This window comes from Petaurus breviceps, unplaced genomic scaffold, assembly GCF_028583685.1.
Source record: "Petaurus breviceps papuanus isolate PSGF00001 unplaced genomic scaffold, PetGlider_PUasm1.0 138, whole genome shotgun sequence".
Taxonomy (NCBI): Eukaryota; Metazoa; Chordata; class Mammalia; order Diprotodontia; family Petauridae; genus Petaurus; species Petaurus breviceps.
The window spans coordinates 28,049,591-28,072,321 of NW_027185694.1; the positions used below are offsets into that span (position 1 = coordinate 28,049,591).

General features: G+C 36.4%; 2 protein-coding genes across 3 annotated transcripts in view; one reads left to right on the forward strand and one right to left on the reverse strand.

Moving 5' to 3' along the window:
- TMEM204 (transmembrane protein 204) overlaps positions 1-20,052 on the forward strand; it is a 51,985-nt gene extending 31,933 nt beyond the window's left edge. The window contains exons 3-4 of the mRNA XM_069108917.1: positions 2,261-2,416; positions 18,005-20,052. Coding sequence (XP_068965018.1) covers positions 2,261-2,416; positions 18,005-18,249 — 401 coding nt within the window. The 3' untranslated portion in view covers positions 18,250-20,052. The remainder of the gene's footprint in view (positions 1-2,260; positions 2,417-18,004) is intronic.
- The window catches only part of IFT140 (intraflagellar transport 140), a 179,590-nt gene that overhangs the window by 57,508 nt on the left and 99,351 nt on the right, over positions 1-22,731 (reverse strand). For both annotated transcript variants that reach the window (XM_069108847.1, XM_069108852.1), the window contains one exon: positions 20,911-21,110. In XM_069108847.1, coding sequence (XP_068964948.1) covers positions 20,911-21,110 — 200 coding nt within the window. The remainder of the gene's footprint in view (positions 1-20,910; positions 21,111-22,731) is intronic.

A 22,731-nucleotide genomic window follows, 5' to 3' on the forward strand; every position in this document is an offset into this window, starting at 1 on the left:
ATTGGATGCAGCTTGGAGCGCGGCGTGCGTTTCACCGGGGGGGGGGAGAACGGTGCATACAGAGGGTACCGTAATGTAGCGTGTAGCGCAGGGGATCACCTTCACTACAGTAGCAATCTCAATAGGGCTTATTTTTGGGGGAGGGCTTATTTTAGAGGAATCTTACACAGTAAGGGGAGGGCTTATTTTCGGGATAGGTCTATTATCGGGGAAACATGGTAGTTGTAAAATTCTAACATAACCTACGTTCAAAGTCTGATTCAGTAAGTTATGGGAGGTTATGATACAAGACAAACTGCCATCATATAGTAAAACATGTGCAACCCAAGCAGTCAGGATTAGGAGTTAGACAATGTGGGGTAGCTGTTTAAGATACAAAAGAAAGGGACGGGATGAGGGGTGGAGGCAGGAGGGATGTAACAAAGTCTAAGTCTTAATATTAACTTTAAAAATGCATCCATTTTAATGCCAAAAAAATCCAGTCTTTGTGATGTATACTAATTTTATGATACCAAGTTGTACCCAAGTAATATATCCAGAAAGGGGGTCTGAGTTTCAAATACAGGAGTTAGAAAGGGTCTAACCTTCACGCCTTGCTTAGGATACATAAATGTATACTATTTTCTTCAGTTCATATTATGATGAACTGCTAGAATTTCTGTGATAAAGCAACCTGTATTGTATATTACTTTTGTTACCTTCTATTAATTTAATTAAAATAACTTTTCTTCTAAAAGAAATTCACTTTGTATTATCTACTTTTCTGTTTTCAAGTGAAACTTTTACACTGAGATCAAGTGGTCCTGAGGCAAAGTATTCAGTGTAATGTTACCACATTTTTAGAGAAAAAGGAATTCTATTATGCCAGTATGAGATAACTTAATTTTGTGAACTTATTACTGAATGCAGATGAGGTGATGCTTCTCTGTTGCTTCTAGGATAAAATATAAACTCCTTTGGCATTTAAAGCTTTTCACACAATCTAGCTCCATACTCTTCAAACTTGTGTGTGTGTGTATGTGTGTGTACGTGTGTATGTGCTAATAGTGTAGGTTAAATCTAAAAGTGTGCCATGCATACATTTTGGGGGAGGAATGGTTGAAATGTCCACATGACATTTCATCAAACATCAAACACTGACTGGCACCCCCATAGAGCCCTTAGCTTGTTCACAGCTTTCTTTCTTACTCTCCCATTTTGGTAAATGCTCTTACTGTAAGTTCATTGTGGTCACCACTGTTGCCAGGGAGATCTCAGGAGGGCAGCTCCTGCAGAAGCCCATGAGTCCCCCTCTCCTCCATGCACCCCACATTGTACCAAATTGTCCTTCCTCCTGCCCCTCATCACTTTCCTCTGTCCTTCCTTCCTCCCAGGTTCCTTCTAGGCTCAGTTCAGGAGCCCTCTGTTGCCCAATAACTTTCCTGACACCCCCTAGTTAATCTCTTCCTCTTGACATTCTTTTGTATTTACTCTGTATGGGCTTTACCTCTGTCTACATCCTTGCTGTATTCCCCAGTAAAAGGCAAGGTCCATGAGGATGGGACTGTATTGTATTGTCCATGTGCTGACCTCTGTGCTGACCATGGTGCCTCACATATAATAGATACTTAATAAATTATCTTTGTATGGCATTAAATTGAATCCTTTAAACTTTAAACTGGGGTGACATTCTGTTTTCCTTTCCATTTTCCTATTTGAAGATGGGTTCTCTTATACTTTCAAGGGAAAGTGCTTAGTCATCAGGGCATGACAGCCATGATTTTGTGAAATCTTGATGAAAAATATTAACGGGCTATCCCAGAGTTTGATAGGTAAGAAGGTAATTGAGTAGAGATGTCAATGTAGAAAGCTCATTGCAGTTAATTAGAGCAAAGGTCACTGAGCAAAGAAACATTACTGGTATAAATAATGAATGCCCCACTTCTAGAAGGTTGCTTATTTTGTACAGAAATGTGATTTGATAGCACCACTTGATGTAATGGAAAGGATCTTCAATAGATTTCACGTGATAGAAGGGAAAGGGTTTTGAAAAGTATAAGGAGCTATGAAAACCTAAGAGGATGTTAATATTGTTTTTAAAAGCATAATAATGAGTTAGAAATCAAACTCAATAATAACTCAGAACTGCAATACAGGCCCAGGTTGTGCAGACCTTTCTTTGTGAAGTCAGTGGTACTGAATTACTCCACCCAGTATTTCATTCTGAGGCCCAGTCTTTGTTCTAATACAGTTCTCTTCTGTTTTGGTGTGTCCCTCACAGTGCAGTTTGATATGATGCGGGCCTGTAACCTGATTGCTACTGTTGCCCTCACTGCAGGACAGCTCATTTTTGTCATGGGGCTGGTGGACCTGCCCATCATTTCACAGGACACCCAATGGTGGGAGGAAGCCATTGCTGCTGTATTCCAACTTGCAAGTAAGTACCATACTTAATGATAAGGCAAGAATTGAAAACTACTTCATTCTGTAGTGATGAATGGATATGAAACATCCAGAAAAGGAAACTACTGGAAGTCTTAAATAAATCACTCTGGACATAATGAAAGATAGGAAAATAATTCCCAGGATTCTAGTTTTCTTGAGAAACCCTCTTTCCAAAAGAAGGTTAGAATGTTGAATACTTTTGAAAGTAGCCATGGCAGAATAACGAGGGACATAACAAATTCTAACACTATTTAGGACTAATGGAATTCATTTGGTCATTTGTCAAAATTACATAGTCTTTGGGTGCTATTGTTTCAGAATGGAAAAAAAAAAAACATTCTTCAGGAAGAAATGGAAAAAGTTCCCTTCACAACTCAAACTGCATTGTCTTATAGCTCTGCTGGTGAAGAGATGATTTTCCCTATACCAATGAGAAATTTCTTGTTAAGGAGTTTGTACAACAGTGAAAATAGTTGTGTCCTGTTCTCCTTTTTTGGTATAATATATTTTTTTTTTTTGCAGTCCCAAAAGAGCAATTTCTATCTCTCAAGAATGGTTTTGGGGGTAAAGAGAGTGAAGGGGAAAGCCAAGAAAGAGGACAGTGTTGCAGCCCAGAAAGTTTAAGATACTTTCCCTGTGGTTGGTGTGTCTCTCTCCTTTAATGGCCCCACCATCACACCCTGAGGCTCAATAAGTCTGTTTTGCCCAAAAAGGAAATGCATTTTGGCCCTCTTTAGACTTGTTGTTTCATTGACAAACAGTACAGTGGACAGCCATGTGCCTTTCTTCTATCAAACTGCTAATTTTAGACTGAGGTTTTTTTCCTGTGCTGGAGTCTGTTTTAAACAGAGTTAGAGAGAGACTGAAGGGCGCCAGGATATCCCGTCACAGGAGAAGGAAATGCCTGCTATTACCTGTTATGCAAGCTGAACCTTGAAATCCCTAGTGCTAGGGTGGGGAGATGGGGGGTAGGGCTGCAGAAGAAGAGTTGGAAGTGATTAATAAAATGTTAATAAAAATAGGAAGAGAGGAAAAAATACTTCACTATGAACTAAATAGACTGAAAAAAAAAACCCTAGAAGGTTGTAGGAAAGTTACAAACCTCACAAATAGTTTATGGGATATTTTCAGAGGTTTCTAGAACAACAAAGAATGTGAAGTTAGCCATCAAAGATGGCGCCATTTGTGGTTAGGTAAGTAAGGGTCTTTCGGTTCATTGGAGCTTCTTTTTCATTTTTGTGCAGAGTGATCTAAATGTCTTTTAAATATACCCTAAGAAAAATCTCTTTCTCTTGTGAGTTACATGGAAGCAATTGTTATGCACGATCAGGGGCATAATCTTGACATTTAACAAGTGCTAAATATAACATAACTGAATTATAGCAATATATTATATTATAAAATTATACATATGTTATAAAATATAATTTACTTTGTAGGTACACAATGTCCTCTCTTCCCAATTTATAATCTCTGTGACTATAATCTTCATGAAGGCAGGGACAGAATCTTAAACCTATCTAGAAAAGTCTTGCACATAATAGGTACTCAATAAATATCTGTTGTTGATAATTTTTAAATCCCTATGGAGGAGAAGAATCACACAAGCCACTGTTGATCTCTGCCTCTAAAACTGTCAGGAAAATAAGAAGAATAGACAATGATATTTATGATTGATTAATACCCTGTGGTACTCAAATGAGCTGGCTAGAAACCCAAACCCATATTCAATGCAAGAGCCTCAAACTGTAGCTTCTCAAATATGTTTCTACTACTTGATTACTAAGTAAAGGGCTATCCAACCTTTTGAATACTCTTTCCCATCATCCTCCCTAATTGCAATTCACTTTATTCATATATTTCATGATTTTAAAAATTTTGATCATGTCTTCTTTTAGCCATTGACTTTAAAGATGAGAAGAGGCTTTTCAAAAAATTAAATGGAAGTTCCTCAATCCCTCTGGATCATTATAATTCTTTTTCCTAAACTTATTTTCAGCTTCATGAATTTTTTAGATGTACAGTTTTTATAAAGAACTATGAGCATGTAAAAATATATTTTGATTCTACACAAAGGTAGGATAAGATTTTTTGTTTTGTTTCATGACTGATAACATACGGGTTTTCCTTGGTTCTTCTGGCCACAGTGACATATTGAGTCAGCTGTCTTCAGGAGGAGTCTAGGACAACCCTTCACTCTTTTTTCTATGTTGCAAATGATAGTTCAGCACTTTCCATGCTACAAGGATAGTTTGGATTATGTTTTCCCTTAATGCTTTCCTTTACACTTATCTACAGTGAAATTTGTCTGCCAGTTTTCTGCCCAGCAAAACATTTTGTGAGATCTTACAGAAATTCAGACTAATTGTTTGCTAGTCAGAAGAAGACAATGTCAATTATAAACTTAGAGATTTGGTTGTAAACATTCTCTTCTAGCTTCTTTTTTTTTTCTTTTTCTTTTTGGAGGGGGGAAGGCAGGACAATTGGGGTTAAGTGACTTGCCCAAGGTCACACAGCTAATAAATGTTAAGTGTCTGAGGCCGGATTTGAACTCAGGTCCTCCTGACTCCAGGGCTGGTGCTCTATTTACTGTGCCACCAAGCCACCCCCTAGCTTCTTTATAAATGTTCAATACAAGAACTCACAACAATCACTAAAAGATATTACTTTTATACTTTTCTATATGGAGAAGTACTTTATTCCTATTTTTTTCTTTCTTTCATCCAGTCCCCTATCCTAAAAAAATACTTTCCCCAATTCCATAACTTGTTTTTTTTAAATAGTCTTTGGTATGAATACATTTCTAAGATTTTTTACAAGTTAAAATAAATTATGTCTACTGAGTCTACTGATTCTTTCTTGCCCACACCAGAAAGACATGGTTCATATTCTGGAATAGACTAAATATAAAAGATTATTTTTCTCATCTTAACAGAACCAGCAAATATAACTAGGGACCTCTTGGTCTCCATTTACCTACTAGAACTCTGTTTATTAGATATCACAAGGACCATGCAATTTACAGTATCTGTATCTGCACGTGCTGGTGAAGAATTTTATACATTTTATTTTCCATTTGCTCTTCACATTTTGCTTCTCTAAATTCTGACCACATTTTCCAAATACTTCCTTTAAATACCCCACTACATTATTTTTTTTCTCTCCCAGCATTCTTGGTACTTTGGAGTCTTAAATAGCTGCCATAAATCACCCAGAAGATGCTTTAGGACCCTTATGAAAGCATATGAGCTTATAAATTATTGTCCTCTAGTTTTTCCTTTCCAAGAATAATTCTCTCTAGGGAAAAACACTTGAATAAGAGCCATTATTTTGCAGCTACCATGTGCTGGAAAATTTCAGCCTGAGTAACGTTTTAAGAGACTGTTCTCTTCAATTAATATGCTGTGTTAGTTGAGGTTCTCCTTGGAAACCAGTGTACTCCAACCAGATCACAGGTACTTGAAAGTGCCTTTAAAAGTTTTCATTTTTCTACTGCTGTCATTCATAATATTGCTACAATAAAGCCTTGACCAATCTGACAGAGCTGCTAAGCTTTCAGTGTTCAGGAGGGTTCCAGTATTTCTGATTTATGCCACCTGCATATATATTTGACAGTCATTCAAAAAGGATGACCCTCTGACAGAAAATGAAGCCCTAGGAAGTAGGCAGGAAGGAAAGGAGGGAGGAAGCGGTATTGCTCCGGAGGCTGAACTGTAATTCACACAACTCCGGGGCTTCAGGGCTTCCACACCTCCCAGCTCACAGGAAGAGAACTGTTTGCTTTGGAAAAATAAATTTGTGAAGATTGAATCAATACCATGTGCAGAATTTCATATATCAGTTCATAACTCTTTCTCTCTTTTTCCTAAAATGGAGTAAATGTTGAAAAATAACCATCTGTTCCTGAAGAAATTGCTCAAGCCATCTAAGAAAGGAAAGTGAAGCTTAATATAAAAAATAAGTTAACAAGAAAGACTGACTTCTCAGCCCAGGCCCATCTTTCCTTTCCTTGTTCCCTCTCCCTTGGCCCACTTTTTACAGACATAAAAAGTAAAAAAGCAATAAGCTAATATCACCACAGAAAAGTAACATATGTAACAGTGCATACACTCAAATGACTGCAATTTTATTTATACCAGACTCCCAAGAGCAAAAATGAGATCAGATGAATGTGTGGTCCATGGGTTTAGAATCAGGCAAGCTGCTCCTACGTTGTGTACATATAAGATTTCACACCACATTTTGACTAATACAAATATTTCCCCATTGGCTTAGTCATACTGAAAGATCTGTCCCATTCTTTAATCACAATAATATTCTGTTGATTTCCTGCCACCCCAGCCATTCACTCTTCTGCTTCAAGTCCAAACTTCTTTCCCTGGATTTTTGGACTAACCATGATCTTGTCCTAATGTACATATAGAACTTTATTTTTCACAATTCCCCAACATGCAGTCTTTTTTTCATTCCAGCCAAGGAAGCCTCTTCATTGTATCTCTTCCCTCTCCTTTATACCATGATCATTCCATCTCCTTGCCTTTGTTCATGCTGTTTCCCTTGCCTGTCAGGTCCTCCTGTCCCTTTCCATTTGATTAAAATTTAGATATTTTTCAAGATCCAACTTGAGACCTCTCTACATAAAATCTTCCCTGCTTAGTTCAGCCCACATTCACACCTTTTGTCTGAGCTCCTATTGTATATGTCATAGAATCTTTGAATCATAAGAGCTAGAAGGGACCTCAAAGGCCATGTAATCCAGAGGTAGGAACCTGTGACCTCAAGGCCACATGTGACCTTTGAGGTCCTTAGGTACAGCCTTTTGATTGAGCCAAAGTTTTACAGAACAAATCCTTTTATTAAGGGGATTTGTTTTGTAAAGTTTGGATTCAGTTAAAAGGTTGAAATTGAAGACCTAGAGGGCCATATGTGGCCTCGAGGCCATAGGTTCCCCACCCCTGTTTCTAGTTCAGCTTATTCCTGACCAACAATCTCCTCTACAATATATTTAACAAATGATTCAGCATTTGCTGGAAGATTTCTAGTGGGCAGCTAAGTGATGGAGTGGACAGAGTGTTGATTTAGGAAGCCCTGAATTCAAAGCTGGCTTCAGACACTTACTAGCTGGGTGAACTCAATTTCCTCAGCTGTAAAATGGGGATCATAATAGTGTCTAATTCTAAGGGTTGTTGGGAGGATCAAATGAGATAAATATCTGTAAAGTGCTTAACACAATGCTTGGCACAAAGTAGGTGCTATATAAAAGTTAGCTGTTGTTATGATTGTGGTTACTACTATTGTTGTGAGGCAGCCAACTCCACGTTCAGATGGCTCTAAGTCAAGTCACAATTTTTGTGTGTGTTATAAACCCTTTTGGCAATTTGGTAAAATCTACAGGCATACACTTCTCGGAATAATGTTTTTAAGTGTCTAAAATAAAATACACAGGATTACAAAGAAAACTATACTGAAAAATAGTTATCAAAATATTAATTAAAGCAGATTGACAGATCACAGTTAAGAAATACGGTTCTAAAGGATCACAAAAAAGCAAAGTCTGGAAGATACTGGCTTATTACATTTTAATAACCTTACAATGCTAAATTAAAAATACTAGATGGGGTGGCTAGGTGGCACAGTTAATAGAGCACCAGCCCTGGAGTCAGGAGGACCTGAGTTTAAATCCAGCCTCAGACACTTAACACTTTCTAGCCATGTGACCTTGGACAAGTCACTTAACTCCACTTGCCCCACCCTCCCCCTTCCAAAAAAAAAGGCAAAAAAAAATACTAGATAGTCTTAATAGTCATAAAATAAGATGCATTTTAAGTGACATAAACATTAAGTATTAATTCAAATGATCCAGGAGAATTTTTCTTCTTCATTCTAAAGAAAATAGGATGTGTGCGTGCGTGTAAATGTTATGTTTAAAACCAAAGTTTTTAAAGTTTTTTACATATACTTTTTGTTTTTTAAGCAATTGGGGTTAAGTAACTTGCTCAAGGTTACCCGGCCAGTTATTTCTGGGTGTGGTGCTAAATATCTGAGCCCAGATTCGATCAGGTCATCCTGACTCTGGGTCTGGTACTCTTACTCACTGAGCCACCTGGCCACCCACGTATACTTTTCTAAAGAACCAAATGACCCATACACAATAGGCCTGCACTCATTGGTACTTGATCACCTAACTTGGCCACAGCAGTTTGTTCAGCACGCCTAACCCAACAATCGAGAGACTAAGTCCTTTTCAGTGCACACGAAAATATCCTTTGAGGAAAGCAGTGACCCAGCAGCAATAGAAGACAGTACAACAAAATCGGTGAATTTTTATTTCCTTAAGAAGAGAACGGTGGGAAAACCTCATGCTTCATGCTTTTCCTTCCTCCCATCGACTGTACTCTGATCATCTGTCACTCACTGATGGCTCTTTTTCTTCCTTTTCCCCTTTTCCTCATATTTTGTTCTGCTCTCATTCCTTTTGTCTTCTATTCTCCCTCTAGCTCTCAAACCCTCTTCCACATCCTAACATTATAACAGAAGGAACACCAAAACAAGCCAGGAGAGTAGACAGGGTCTCGCCAAAGGTGAAATGTTGCCTCTCATACCTTCCTCCTAAAGATGGGAATATAAAGAAGGAGGCTGGGCAGAGGCTTCTGGGTAACAAATCTCCCATCAAGGAATTCATCTTTGCAATCTACTGGAAGAACAGGACTGTCAATTGTAATAGAAGACGTGTGTGTGTGTGTGTGTGTGTGTGTGTGTGTGCGCGCACGTGCATGTGTGTGGCGGGGGTAGGGGACAGGGAAGGTAGTGGCTAAGTGGTCATGAATCGAATATTACTGAGGTGGGAAACATACACCAATACTTAATTGTGCATTGCTAGCGTATGTCTAACAGACAGAACAAACTTTTAACAATAAGGTATCCTTCAAAATGAAGTGTAACACATAATTAAAAAACCAAAATATAAGGATATCCATATTTATTTTCTTCTCTTTGTACTTTGATAGTACCTTCTTCTGAGAAGACTTCAAGGTTATAAGGTCTAATCTGGCAAAAATTTTGTCTTCTCATTTTCAGTTTAACAGGAATTTATATAACTTTCACTATTGCCCAACTCTGGGCTAGACAGTGTGGATAATAATGGACAAAGAAGTATAAGGCAAAATCCCTGAATTTCATATGGAGAGAGAAAGAAAGAGCTTATGAAGCTCTGAATTGAGTTTTCAGTGTCATCTATACACGGATTTTCTTTTCTTTTTTAATAGTTTTTCCATTAAGTATTTTTTGAGCAAGATGCTTTAGGAGAACAGAAACTTACTTTGTAAAAAAATCAAAACACCTTACATTTATTAGACACTACATATGAATTTGATCCACAATCCTATCACTTTTTTATCTGTATTTTAAAAATTCAGCTATCTATAGATAACCTATGGATTTTAAGCATATTCCATGTGTAATTCAAAACAAAGAGATACATACATTGCTTCCAGACTGCTAAAGATAGCTATAATTATGATTTAACATTCACAATGTGTAATACATAAACACTGTGGTAGGAACTATTAAAGCTTGTCCTTCACTCAGATTGCCTTCAAAAAACCAAGGTCCTCTCACTGCTGCAAGGAGACTTGGGAAAAGGACTTTAGTGAAGATCTGAATATGGGGACTAATGATAAAAAATGTGTCTGTTATCAGAGGGTCTGCCTAAGTCTGCACAAGTTTATCACCAAAGGGTTGACCACCAGACTACCTTTTTTGACTACAGTAATTCGAGAGATAATGATCTAGGTAGACAGAACTCTACTTAGCCATTTTGGCATCTCATAGAATGAAACAACTGCTTGGGTGAGTAGCACCACATGCATCCTCACATAAACAGGTCAGGAAAACCTTACACAGCACCACAGTGGAAGAAGAAAGGACACCAAGCTATTAAGAGGCTGAAGATAGGGATGAGCAGGCTGGGGCCAGGACAGAAAGGAGTTTTTCTAGTGTGCAGCCAGCTGGGTGGGAGAGGGTGCAGGGAATGAAGCAGCCATCTGGGAGTTTCCTATTTTAAATCATTATTTTTGCTAACTAGTTTCTCTGCCTCTGAAGAAGTGAAAGTTCTCTCAAAATGCAAATGTAAATATTCTAAAATTACACACTTTTCAAAATCACTACTTTACACTATTTACAGCCTCTCAATTGTGGTGCTCTGGGGGCAAAGTATGGATTTGTCTAGCCTGAGCTCTGTGCATAGGTGGAAAAAACATCCAAAGAGATGAAATCACCAATCCTTATAGCACTGTAGCACTGAAGTAGGATATAATCAGTGGCTATCACTGTATCATCTGTATATAGATTTTCTTTTTTTAAAAATGTATTTTTCAATAATTATTTTTTGAGGAAGATTATGCAGGAGAGCATAAACTTGATTTATAAAAAAACTAATTTGACACTACATATATATCTGTGTTATTATATATAAAAATGTATTATATGTAATATATATCTGTTTTGTATATATGAAATATATATATTTAATCTACAATCCTATCACTTTTTATCTGTTTAGAATGTATACAGCTATCCACAGATAACCTGTGAGTTTTAAGTATGTTCTAGTAATAAACTATGTGTTCCTCAAATCAGAGCATCTACATATCATCCATTTTCTTCACACACTAAGTGAAAGATGATTGTTTTCTGAGAAGTGAAGGTAATTTGTGCCTGTTTCAACTGACATGGCTAAATATAGAAAAACTTACACACTAACAATTAGATTATAATGTTTAAAGAAATAACAAAATAGTCTGTCCTATTCTCAAAAGTCTGAGATGCTGATCTCATGAAGAGGAAGCATTGTGTAATGGAGAGGTGGCCTTGAAACCTCCAAGACCTGGGTTCAAGTCCAACCTCTGACATCTACTAGCTAAGTGACACTCATTAAGTCACTCTTTCAGTGCTCTAGCCAGTGGAGTCAAATTCAAACAGACATGAATCAATATGCTGCCTACATACTGACATAGGAAGACAAAAATTAACTTTTTTTTTTGCCTTTTTTTTTGGAGGGCAATTGGGGTTAAGTGACTTGCCCAAGGTCACACAGCTAGTTTTTATGTTAAGTGTCTGAGGCTGGATCCAAACCCAGGTCCTCCTGACTCCAGGGCTGGTGCTCTATTCACTGCACCACCTAACCACTCTAAAAATTAACTTTATGTTGTATTATATTCTTATTTTGTTAAACATTTCCCAATTACACCTTAATCTGGTTATAGCTGCCCTCTTGGAGTGTTATGGATAGAGTTTGACAAATCTGCTCTAGGCAACCATCCAAGACTATCAGGTGCAGTCAAGAGGCTGACTGATATTGGCAGAGTGAGTTTCCTTGCTTGGAAGTTTCCCATATCAATGAAAGCAGAGGTCCAGTGCCATCTTTCCTCCTTCCTCAGATTCTCAGATTAAGTCCTCCATCTGTGCTCTCAAGCCTCATCCCCTGCTCCCTCCTTCAGGATCTTGTCCCATCAGTGCTACCCCTCTCCCCATTAACATCTTCAGTGTCTTTTCTTCTTCTCTATTACTTCTTTCCCCTATGCTTTCAAATATGCAGAAATCTCCCTATTCTGAAAACAAAATGGCAACCTAGTTAACGCTGCTGCTCCCTCTTCCTCCTTTTTTCCCTCTACTTCCAATGTAGTAGAGTGGAAAGAATGCCATATTTGACCTAAGAGGAGTGGGTGTCTACTTTCAGCTATGATATTTGCTAGCTCTACAACCCCAGGCAAGTCATTGAACTGAGTTTCAGATTTCTCATCTGTAAAATGGGAATAATAATACTGACATTGCCTGCTCCACTGTGTAATGGTAAGAAAGTATTTTATAAACTTTACAACATTATGCAAATGTCTACACCTGTTGTCTTCATTTCCTCACCCTTGCTAGCTATTAGAGGTGGTCACTACTCTCCTGAAACCATAAAAAGCCTAAACAAAGTAGGAGACTAAAAGCAGGAGTTTAAAAAAATTGGTTTATTGAAGAATCTGAAATCAATGCATTTCAAATTTTTTTTATTTCTCTTCTACAAACTTATCTTAATTTTTCCATGAAAACTCCAACCTAGGATAGGGCTAGATTCAAGTTTTTTATAATTCAGTGCTAACAGCTATCAAATTTTAAGTTGTTGAGGGGCGGCCAGGTGGCTCAGCGAGTAAGAGCACCAGATCCAGTGTCGGGATGACCTGGGGATCAAATCTGGGCTCAGATACTCAGCACCACACCCAGAAATAACTGGCCGTGTAACCTTGAGCAAGTTACTTAACCCCGATTGCTTTAAAAAAAAATTTAAGTTGTTGAGGTTTTTTTTTTTTTACAAAGTTCCTTATCTCTAGACCCTTTCTTTATTCATCTACTGATGATGCTAAGATTTCATTCATATAACTATTAATCACAAGTTTCTGTAATGGATAGAAAGTATGCTTTATAAGCAGGAGAAAACCAGCTATGTTTCTGTTAAGAAAAATAAAGTGTCATAGGATGATTTTTTATGGAAATTCAAATCAATAACTTCCATGTTTTACCCTCTACTTGGGACTATTGCTTGACTGTAGCTTGGCTACCATGTATATCTATTTACTCACTCCCATAGAGTATGGTAGTTAAAAAGTTGACACATTCAGCCAGAGTACAAAGTTATCAATTAAAATTTGGGGGAAATCTATTTAAAGCATCTGCATGTTATAACCCACAATAATATGGTATTATGCCCTGATACTTTTAATAAAAAAAAAGGAAGTAACAGTGAACTGTTAGTAGAATACAAAGTACTTCAAAGTTGTATCTACTTTAATCAACAAATAAAACCTCAGAGAAAGACTAAATTCACTTGTATAAAAAGGAAATGCCCATAAGCTTTTCACATAGAAAAGGCCACACTATTCCCCTAACTCTTACAAGCTCTCCCTGGCATATGTATATAAGAATCTGAGACAACACTATCAGGAAATGACACAGAAATGAGTCATTATTATCTCTTGAAGGCAGCAGCTTTGTGCAGTTCTCTGTCCAGGTGAGAAGTGAGAGAGGTGGCCAGGTGATTGATTCATATTTCCAGGAAGGCCCTATAAGAGTGAAGATGCCAGGATGTTGCTGGGTATTAAGGAAGTCAAACTTTCCCTTAGTGGACTTAACTTGTAGTCAGTTTATGATTACTGTCCAAAGCTACTTTATCTGGCAAGTTTGCTACATTTTGAGGAGTCATCTGTAATTTAATGCTCTAAAAAAAGCCTAAGATCTGACAAAAGAAAAAAAGTGTTTTAATACTTTCATGTTCATATTACAAATGCAAGAAAACTAATAGTAGAAAATATATTAATAAGAGCTTAATGGGGGGAAAGTGTCTCTTTTATTGGATTCATTGAATTTCTAGGTACCAATTTGTATTTTTGGTTGCAATATAGAAAGAAATCATTCACAGCTGCTTGCAGTGACTAACATTAGAATTGCAACAGAACATACCTTGGACATAGTCCTTAGACATAGGGACTTTTTTTTGTTTTAGTTTTGGTTTTGCAAGCATCTAAGTCAGTGCTTTGCATATAGGAAGCAGTAAAAGGACGGTCAGGCATATTCTCATATATAGTCTAAAGTCTGGAGAAATAGATTTGAAACTCTGATCAGTGTAGTGATCAGTCATGGCTTCACAGGCTGATGGTGAACTACATTGTTGTTGTTCATCCTTCATTCTCGAAGAGGACCAATGACATCAGGGGGGTGATATCAGTCTTGACTTGCAGAGGAATTGGATTTAAGTGAGGCAGGTGTGCCCACCCCCTTGGGAGAGGACAGAGGACCACAGGATGATATAGATAGCTAGGAGTAGAACTCACTTCAGATCTCATCTAGTACAAACTCTTCATTTTACAGTTGAGGAAAATGAGGACAAGAGACATTAAGTGTCTTGCCCAAGGTCACACACATAGTGGGATTTGAATTCTGATCCTCTGACTTCCTAAGCTAGTGGTCCACCAGAGGTGTAGAATGAGTCATATCTTGTTGACTATGGTCAATGTGGTTTGTTTGTTTTACTTATTGTACTTACTTATTACAAGGGAGGCCTCTATAAGGGTCAGGATTGGGGCACTCACTGAGATAAAAGGCATATCAACAAAAATATTTCTAAAAAGAATAAATTTCAAAAGATTCAGAGAAAGGATCTCATGACCTAAAATTCTATTGAAGTCAACTCAAGAGGGATGGGATGCTCTAGAAAACATAAGTTTGATTATGAGGGGAAGGGAAGACAGAATAAGCATTTATATGGTGTCCATTATGTGCCAGGCATTGTGCTAAGAAGCACTTTTTTGCAAGTATCATCTCATCTAAATCTCACAACAACCTTGGAAGATAGGTGCTATTGTTATTCCCATTTTACAGGTGAAGAAACTGAGGCAAACAGGATTAAGTGAGCTGTTCAGGGTCACACAGCTAGTAAGCACCTAAAGACCAGATCTAAACTCAGGTTTTCATGATTTCAGGTTCAGCATTCTACCCACTGCACCAACAACTGATAATGAACAAAAAGTATTCTGATGAGTAAGAAAAGAAAAAGTTATATCAGAATACTGATATGATTAGTGAACTCAGCAACTGTCTCAAATTGTTAAAAGATTAATTTGAAGACTGAAGATTGAAGAGAAATATTGAGGATAGATCCATGAATAGTTTGGCCCTCTAAGAGTAATAGAAAAAATTCTCAAGTGCAGAATAAGCAGAAGTATGTGCTGAATACTAAGGATAACCAAAAGTGCTTAAAAAAAACCCCAGTGTTGGGGCAATAAGAAGACCAAAGAATATATAAGACTACTCCTTGGAGAGGGAGAAATGATAATAATGTACAATGAAGGGAAGGCAGAACTACTCAACTCTTATTTTTCTTCTTAAGGAATGCTCTTTAGTATAGGATGTATAAAAATATTTAACAGGAAATTAAAAGTGAAGTAAAAATATATTAAGAGAAAACATTTAGCTGCTCTTAAGTCAAGTTACTAGGCCTAGACAAACTTAACATTCCAAAGTACCAAAGGCACTTGAGGATATGATTGTTGGTTTACCATCTGCTACTTATAGGGGGAACCTATCAGTTTCAATAACAGGAGTACACAGTTCAGTATGGAAGTCAGAAATTTAATGTAGTCTTAGAATAAATTAACATAATTTTAGCATACAAAATGAGAGAGCTTATAGTTCTTGGTCAGGGAACATCTGGAATATTATATTCAGTGCTAGTTGCTGAACTTTAGGAAGGACATTTATAAGCTGGGAAATGTGCAGAAAAAGGTAACCAGGATAGTGGGTATTGAACACTAGGCCATAAGAGGATTTGTTTCTTTTCCCCTTTAATAGTATTTTATTTTTTTTCCAAGTACATGTAAACACAGTTTTCAACATTCATTTTGTAAGGTTTTGAGTTTCAAATTTTTCTTCCTTTCTCCTTTCCCTCCCCTGTCCCTAAAACAGCAAGTAATCTGATATAGGTTATATATGTATAATCATGTTAAATATATTTCATATGATGATTTGTTGAAGGAACTAGCAATTTTTAGCCTAGAGAAAGCTATTTCCCCCATTTGGGGATGGGGTGGGGACATGATGCTTGTCTTCTATCTGTAGGTCATTTATGCAGATGTGGGATTAGATTTACTTTACTTGGCCTCATGGTAGGATTGGCACCAATAGATGGAAGTTCGTAACTTCCATATGTAACCTTAAAAGAAGGAAAAACTTCCTAACAATTAAGAGTTATGGAAAAGGAGAATGGATTGCCTCAGGAAGCAGTGATTTTCCCTATCACTACAGTTCTTCAGTAATAGATTTGATGATCATTTATTGTAGATGAGGTTCATATATTGGGTAAGGACTAGATGCTAAGGACCCTTCCATTTCTGCAATTTGATTCTCTAGTTAATCTGACTGCATAATGACTGGAATGCTGGACTTAGAGGAAGGGCAGAATGAGTTCTGATCCCATCTCTGACTCTTGGTAGTTTTATGGCCATGACCTCTTGACCTTCTGGAGTCTATCTTGTCAAAACAAGTAGTATACATTTTGTCATACATAGTGTCAAAACATGTAGTATATATCTCACAAGGCTGTTGCTTAAATGAGATAATATATATGTAAAATGCTTTGAAAATCTCAAAGCACTGCAATGTCAACTATTATTACTATCATAACTAAAGTGGAAAGTACAAAGTACCCTTGGTTCAGATCCAGCCTTAACACTTACTATCAATGCAGCCTCTGGTCTTCTTTTGGACAGGAATATGGCTCTTTTTAAAAGCATGTTTGGTTATCCTTGGCATTCAGTAAATATGGACTTAAGCATCCTTATTATTTCCTCCTAGACCAGAGAAAGTTCTTTCTTATAGTTGGAAGGCTCCAGCACAAGAACACAGAAACCAGAGTGAGGGGGTGGAAGGAGAAGGAAAAGAAAGGGGGGAAAGGCCAAAGGAAGGGAAACTACCAGCTCCTTAGTATCTAGATTCTTGAGGAAGAAGGGAAATGGAAGAATAGGAAGGGAGAGAAGACAGGTGAGGTACTTGAGTGGCATGTTTTTATTTATAAGTGAGAGAGCAGAAACAGTCACCCAAAACCAGAAAATTGGAATGCCTGTAGCACATTCCCCTTACCCCCAGTCCTCCAAATGGGATGTCTAAAAATGTCTCAATTCAGCTTCATTTAGCAGCATTATTAACAGTATCAGCATAAACTGTAACAAAGACAGATGTTTCTCATGGCCTGATCTATGATTTACATAGTGTGTATGGATCTAGCATATATGAAAATATAAAAATAAAAATATATAATAAATAATATATAAAAATATGCCCTCAAACCCATCTTTCCAGACACTCTTTTAAATCATGACAGATTTGCAGGTTAAAGATCTGTCTAATACAAGGCTGCACAAAATTTCAATGAAATTCAACATGCAATTATTAAGAACCAAAGCACTGTGTAAGGTACCTTCCCCCGACACAGGAATGCTTAACAACTGAGAGGCAGGGATGTTTACTGAAGAGAGTTCTAGACTTGAAGTCAGGAAGACCTGGGTTTGAATTGTGCTTTTGATATTTCCTAGCTGTACAATCATGGGTAAATCACTTAACCTTATTATCAATTTCCTCATTGGTAAAATGAAGATAATAATACCCATGGTACCTACTTCATAAGGTTGTTGTGAGGCTCAAATGAGAAGTAAAGCATCTTGAAGACTTTAGAATGCTTTATAGACTTCCATTAATTGAATGGAGAATGGCTTATGTAAAAGTAAAGAGACAAAAGAGATGGGACATCAAGTTTAAGAAACAGCTATAGAAGCCCATTTGGCTGGAATGTAAGAAGGGAGTAATGTGAAATAAGGGTAGGAAGGTAGATTATGAAGCCAACCGTGCTAACATAATTAATTATAAAAGGATAAAAGTTTAGTAAACAAAATTAGAAAGCTTACATTTTTATTTATACACCGAACCAGGAATTTAAAATTTTCCAAATTATGTAATAATATTTTATGGAAATCCTTTTTTCTTTCCCCAGGCTTTGTTTTGGTCATTGGACTAGTGACTTTTTACCGAATTGGTCCCTACACCAACCTGTCCTGGTCTTGCTACCTGAACATTGGAGCTTGTCTTTTGGCCACCCTAGCAGCTGCCATCCTCATCTGGAATATTCTTCATAGGAGAGATGACTGCATGGCACCTCGTGTTATTGTCATCAGTCGCACCTTAACTGCTCGATTTCGTCGGGGGCTAGAAAATGATTATGTGGAATCACCATGCTGAAAGTTAGCAGGAGTGATCACGACATCTGTCAGGCTATTGTCTATGTATACATGTGATAATTTAATACGGTAGAAACTGATGGACATTTACAAGGTCACTTTCACTACTTGTGAAGTGGCTTTTGATTATTAATTTTATGGGTTACATCTATATACATATGTATGATACACATAAATAATATGTATATTATATATAAATAGATTATATGCCCCTTGACCCTACTTTTGTACAGTGATAAAATTTTACTATGGCACATAATTTCACAAGCATGCATTTTTCAAGTATGGCAACAAGCCAAAATTTGTGATAAAGTAAAGAAATATGCAAAGTGAAGCCACTTTATTCTTCATCTTAGTCTTTAGATTAATTTATTCTGACAGAGGCTATACCTCAGTCCTGGTAAAGCCTCAACTTTGGGAATGCTGAACACCCAAGAAAGACTTGGAAAATGTCAGAGAAATACATTATAGCTGCATTTATAATCAAATGGTTAAGGTTTTCTTATAGAACCTTGTCATTGGCTTATATTATGTCCCAATTATTTTTCTAAGTTAAAATAAAAGTTGATCATACTGAAATGTCTTTTAAAGTTTAATTTTCTCCATAAAATTATATGGGTAAAAGGAACTGAGTTTGTATTATTTTGTCATTTTTGTAGGTCCATTAAAGAAGGGTCAAAATAATGCTCAAGAAAGCTAGATGGAAACATGTATGAGTAATATCTACTTCTTTACATTTTCTATACAAATGAGTTTTCAAAGCATGGTTTCTGCAGTGAATATGAAAATTTAGTTTCTTTTTGATGATATATTTTGGTGTGTGAAGATTACAGGGGGGAAATTAACCTGTTTTGCTCCAAAAAAAAATTGAAACATCAAAAAATCCCATTGAACTATATTTTATAACTATTTATATTTGTATACATACATTTAAAATTATATGAGTTGACTCCAATGTTTAGGTAGCCTCTAACAATCCAATAGTGATATTTTGAGTAAATAATGGCAATTACTTTGTCCAAAATGTTTTAGTCTATCCAGCAGCTTATTTTTGAGTGGGCACAAGTAATCTTAATACTACATGTCAACATAATCATCAAGAAAACTGACTTGCTAAATATATGAAGGTTGTGAAACCTACTATTATTTCTGTTATAAGTGAATAAAAGACTTCTGAAATTTGAGCCTCCATTATTCCAAACTGGCATAGGCTCTGAAATGTCCACCATTACTACATGAATCTTCCCATTTAACTGTAATAAAACATGTCTTATAGAAATTTCTTTCAAGGTTACTTAACATAGGATCTTCTTTTTGGTTCTACTGTTAAAGAGAAATGAACAAGCAGGATCTCATATTTTAGGCTATACTAGAATTTTTTGATTTAAAAAGAAATACAATTCATCTACCATTTTAACCCACTGATACCCTAGAAAAATATATATCGATAAAAAATATTTTCCAGTCACCTGTTATATCCCTACCACACAAATGGGTACATGAGAGCATATGATTATTTTGATAGCTTCCCATCAGGACCTGAATAAACACTGATAGGTCTTGTCATACTTCTGCTGGACTTACATTCCAGAAAAGTTTTTTCTTTTAAATTAAAGATTATGCACTAAAATAGTTGCAATGAAAGAATAGAATATTTAAGATATTATACCATTTTTGTTAATATTATTGTATATGAACTATTGTAATGAGCATTAAAGTTAAAAATTGGCTATGTGGTTAGGAACAATCCAATATCATTGTGTTTACATTAAATGAATAAAGTATTTTGAAAGGTGGGACAATATTATGCCATTAAATCACTTATTGCTTTCCCAGATAATTGAAAAGGTATGTTGTCAGTGTTGACAGTGTGGGAAAAACCAATCCCCCAATTTGTGGGGGTTGGGCATAAAAGGAATTAGGGGAAAAAAGTACTATGATTCATGTGATATTTCAAAAGGTACTTCATATTCTACAGAACTATCCTAGCAGAGGGCATTAGGTCTCATTTCCAAATGACTTTATTTCATTCATATTTGTCTACTTTAGTTCTGTTATTAATGATGACCTTCCATCTCTCAGATAAGATTTTTGAACTGTTCCTGCTAACAAACTCGAAATTCTTCTGGATACTGACAGAAAGTTGTTTACAGAGAGCCTCTGACTAAATTTATGAATCCCTTTGGAGTGAAGTTTTATCATTTTAATTAGCTTTTCACTTTTGTTTTGCTATTTATTATTTATCAGTATTGGTATTTACTTATACATTAAACCAGAGATCTAAATATCATTGGGGTATAACAACTGCAAGACATTTTGCTAGAAAATATTCAAAACCCTTTTAAATAAATCAAAATAATTAAGCTGTGATGATCTGAGTACTGAAGAGTCAAAAGAGCTTTGTTCATCTGTTTCCTACCACCAGATGTGTTTAAATAGAACCCCTTTCTGTGCAACAAAATGTACTAGGCATGTCCTGGCATTCTACTAATCTCAATGGAATTTCACAGAATGTCAAAACCATAAAATACACTATGAAGAAACTGTAACAAAAGAGTTAATCATTTTCAATCTGACTAAAAAGAAAAGGAAAATATTCAATGGAAGGACCTCAAAGGGTATCGACACTATCTTTCAAAATTTCAGTGAAAATAATTCTCACCTTTTGATGAGTTTGATGGATTTGAAAGCTTCATCCATATCTCCAATGGTGACAAAGAAGCTAAAATTTAGCATGGCTTCCCGGGTAGTCTTGTCACATTCTTCTAGTCCAATAAAGTCTCGTAGGGGTTTCTTGCCTACCATTTGGGGGATTCTGTGAGTTGTGGTATCCACTTGATCTTCTTTATCTGTTTCACCTGGCTAAATGGTAAAGCGCATCATTTAGTGACTAATTTACCTACACTGTCAATAGCTATTCTCTAATTTCAGCTTTTTGCAAGTATACTTGTTCTATTCCATATGAGAAAATTGACCCATTTCCAGGAAGATAGACTTATCTGCAAATGGACCAAGTAGTCCTGAAAAAAGACATTTAGGGTATTTACGAATCATTGTGGCTGTAGGCTGTTACTCCTAATACATAATATAGGCAAATGAAATCCTATCAAATGGTAACTAGTTCAACTATTCTATCTCTGCTTAACTCCTTAAAGCTACATTCTCAAAGCTTCAATGTTTCCTAAGTATCTTTCTCTGTGCTACAGATTGTGCTTATTTTTTCTTTAATAATGATAATAATAACAACAACAATGAGTATTTACATAGTGCTTTAAGGTATGCAAAGCTTTCTGAATGTTACCTCCTTTGATCTTCACTCTGTGAGATATTTGCCCTTATAATCCTTATTTACAGGTAAGTCTCTTCTGGCTCCAAGTCTAATCCTTTTCCCACTGTACCACACTCCCTCCCTGCCATATTGCTGAACATGACATTCACCATAAAAAAAAAAGTTTATATTGTCAAGGATTGGAGGTCGAGACTTAGGGATGTTCATTTGGTTTTCTATAGCTTTTTGCTTCCTCAGCAATAGTGAAATCTTTAATTATGTAAGATAACACTTAGTAAACCTCCTAGGAAAATAAATACCACCAAGGACAGTTTTTTATTCAAAAGTCAGGGAGTGGTAAGTTCTATTTTAAGAAATAACTGTAATTAATGCTAAAAACATCAACAAAATCAGTTAAATACACTTTACAACAATTTACATTTGTTTGCACACATTCATACTCCTTTTGGGTCACCTTGAAGTTTCTTTTTTGCCAAGTTTTCTTTCTTTCTTTCTTTTTTTAATGGGAGGGAGGCTTTAGGGATAAGGGTTGTCAATTAAAGAAAAAAGAAGAAAGGAAAAAGAAAAGCTGGTCATTAAAATATTTTTTTCTTAAACTGTATAAAAGAGAACAGAAGGAAGGCCAGAAGGAATAACAGAGGACAGCTTTAAAAGTTATTATATGTGTAAAAAGAAAAGCAAGCTGTACATAATGGAAATTCACATTTACAATTCTCTTTCTGTTCTACTATGAATATGGAAGTTTTTATTTTAGCTGATATTTGTCAATACAAGAATAAAAAAGGTAAGTTAAAACAAAAGAAGAAAGAGGAGATGAGCAAAGGGGCCAACTCCTAGATATGGGAGAGCATTGGATCAACAGCACAAATAGAGAAGAGGGCTACCTTTTCATTAGAAATTGAAGCAAAGGGGAGATTGGGGATCATATTGAAGACATTTGAGGTACAGAGGAGAGAAAATATGTCTCAGTTTTCTTGATCCAAGTATTCACTGCTGAGAGGGAGTGGAGAAATGGTGGAAAGAAGAGATGTTTTGGAACAAATACTATGAAGAATTTTTGTGGTTGTTCAGTCCTTTCACTCATGTCTGACCCTTCATGATCCCATCTGGGGTTTTCTTGGCAAAGATACTGGAGTGGTTTGCCATTTCATGCTCTAGTGGGTCCAGTGGATCCATTCTGTCAGGCAATCAGAG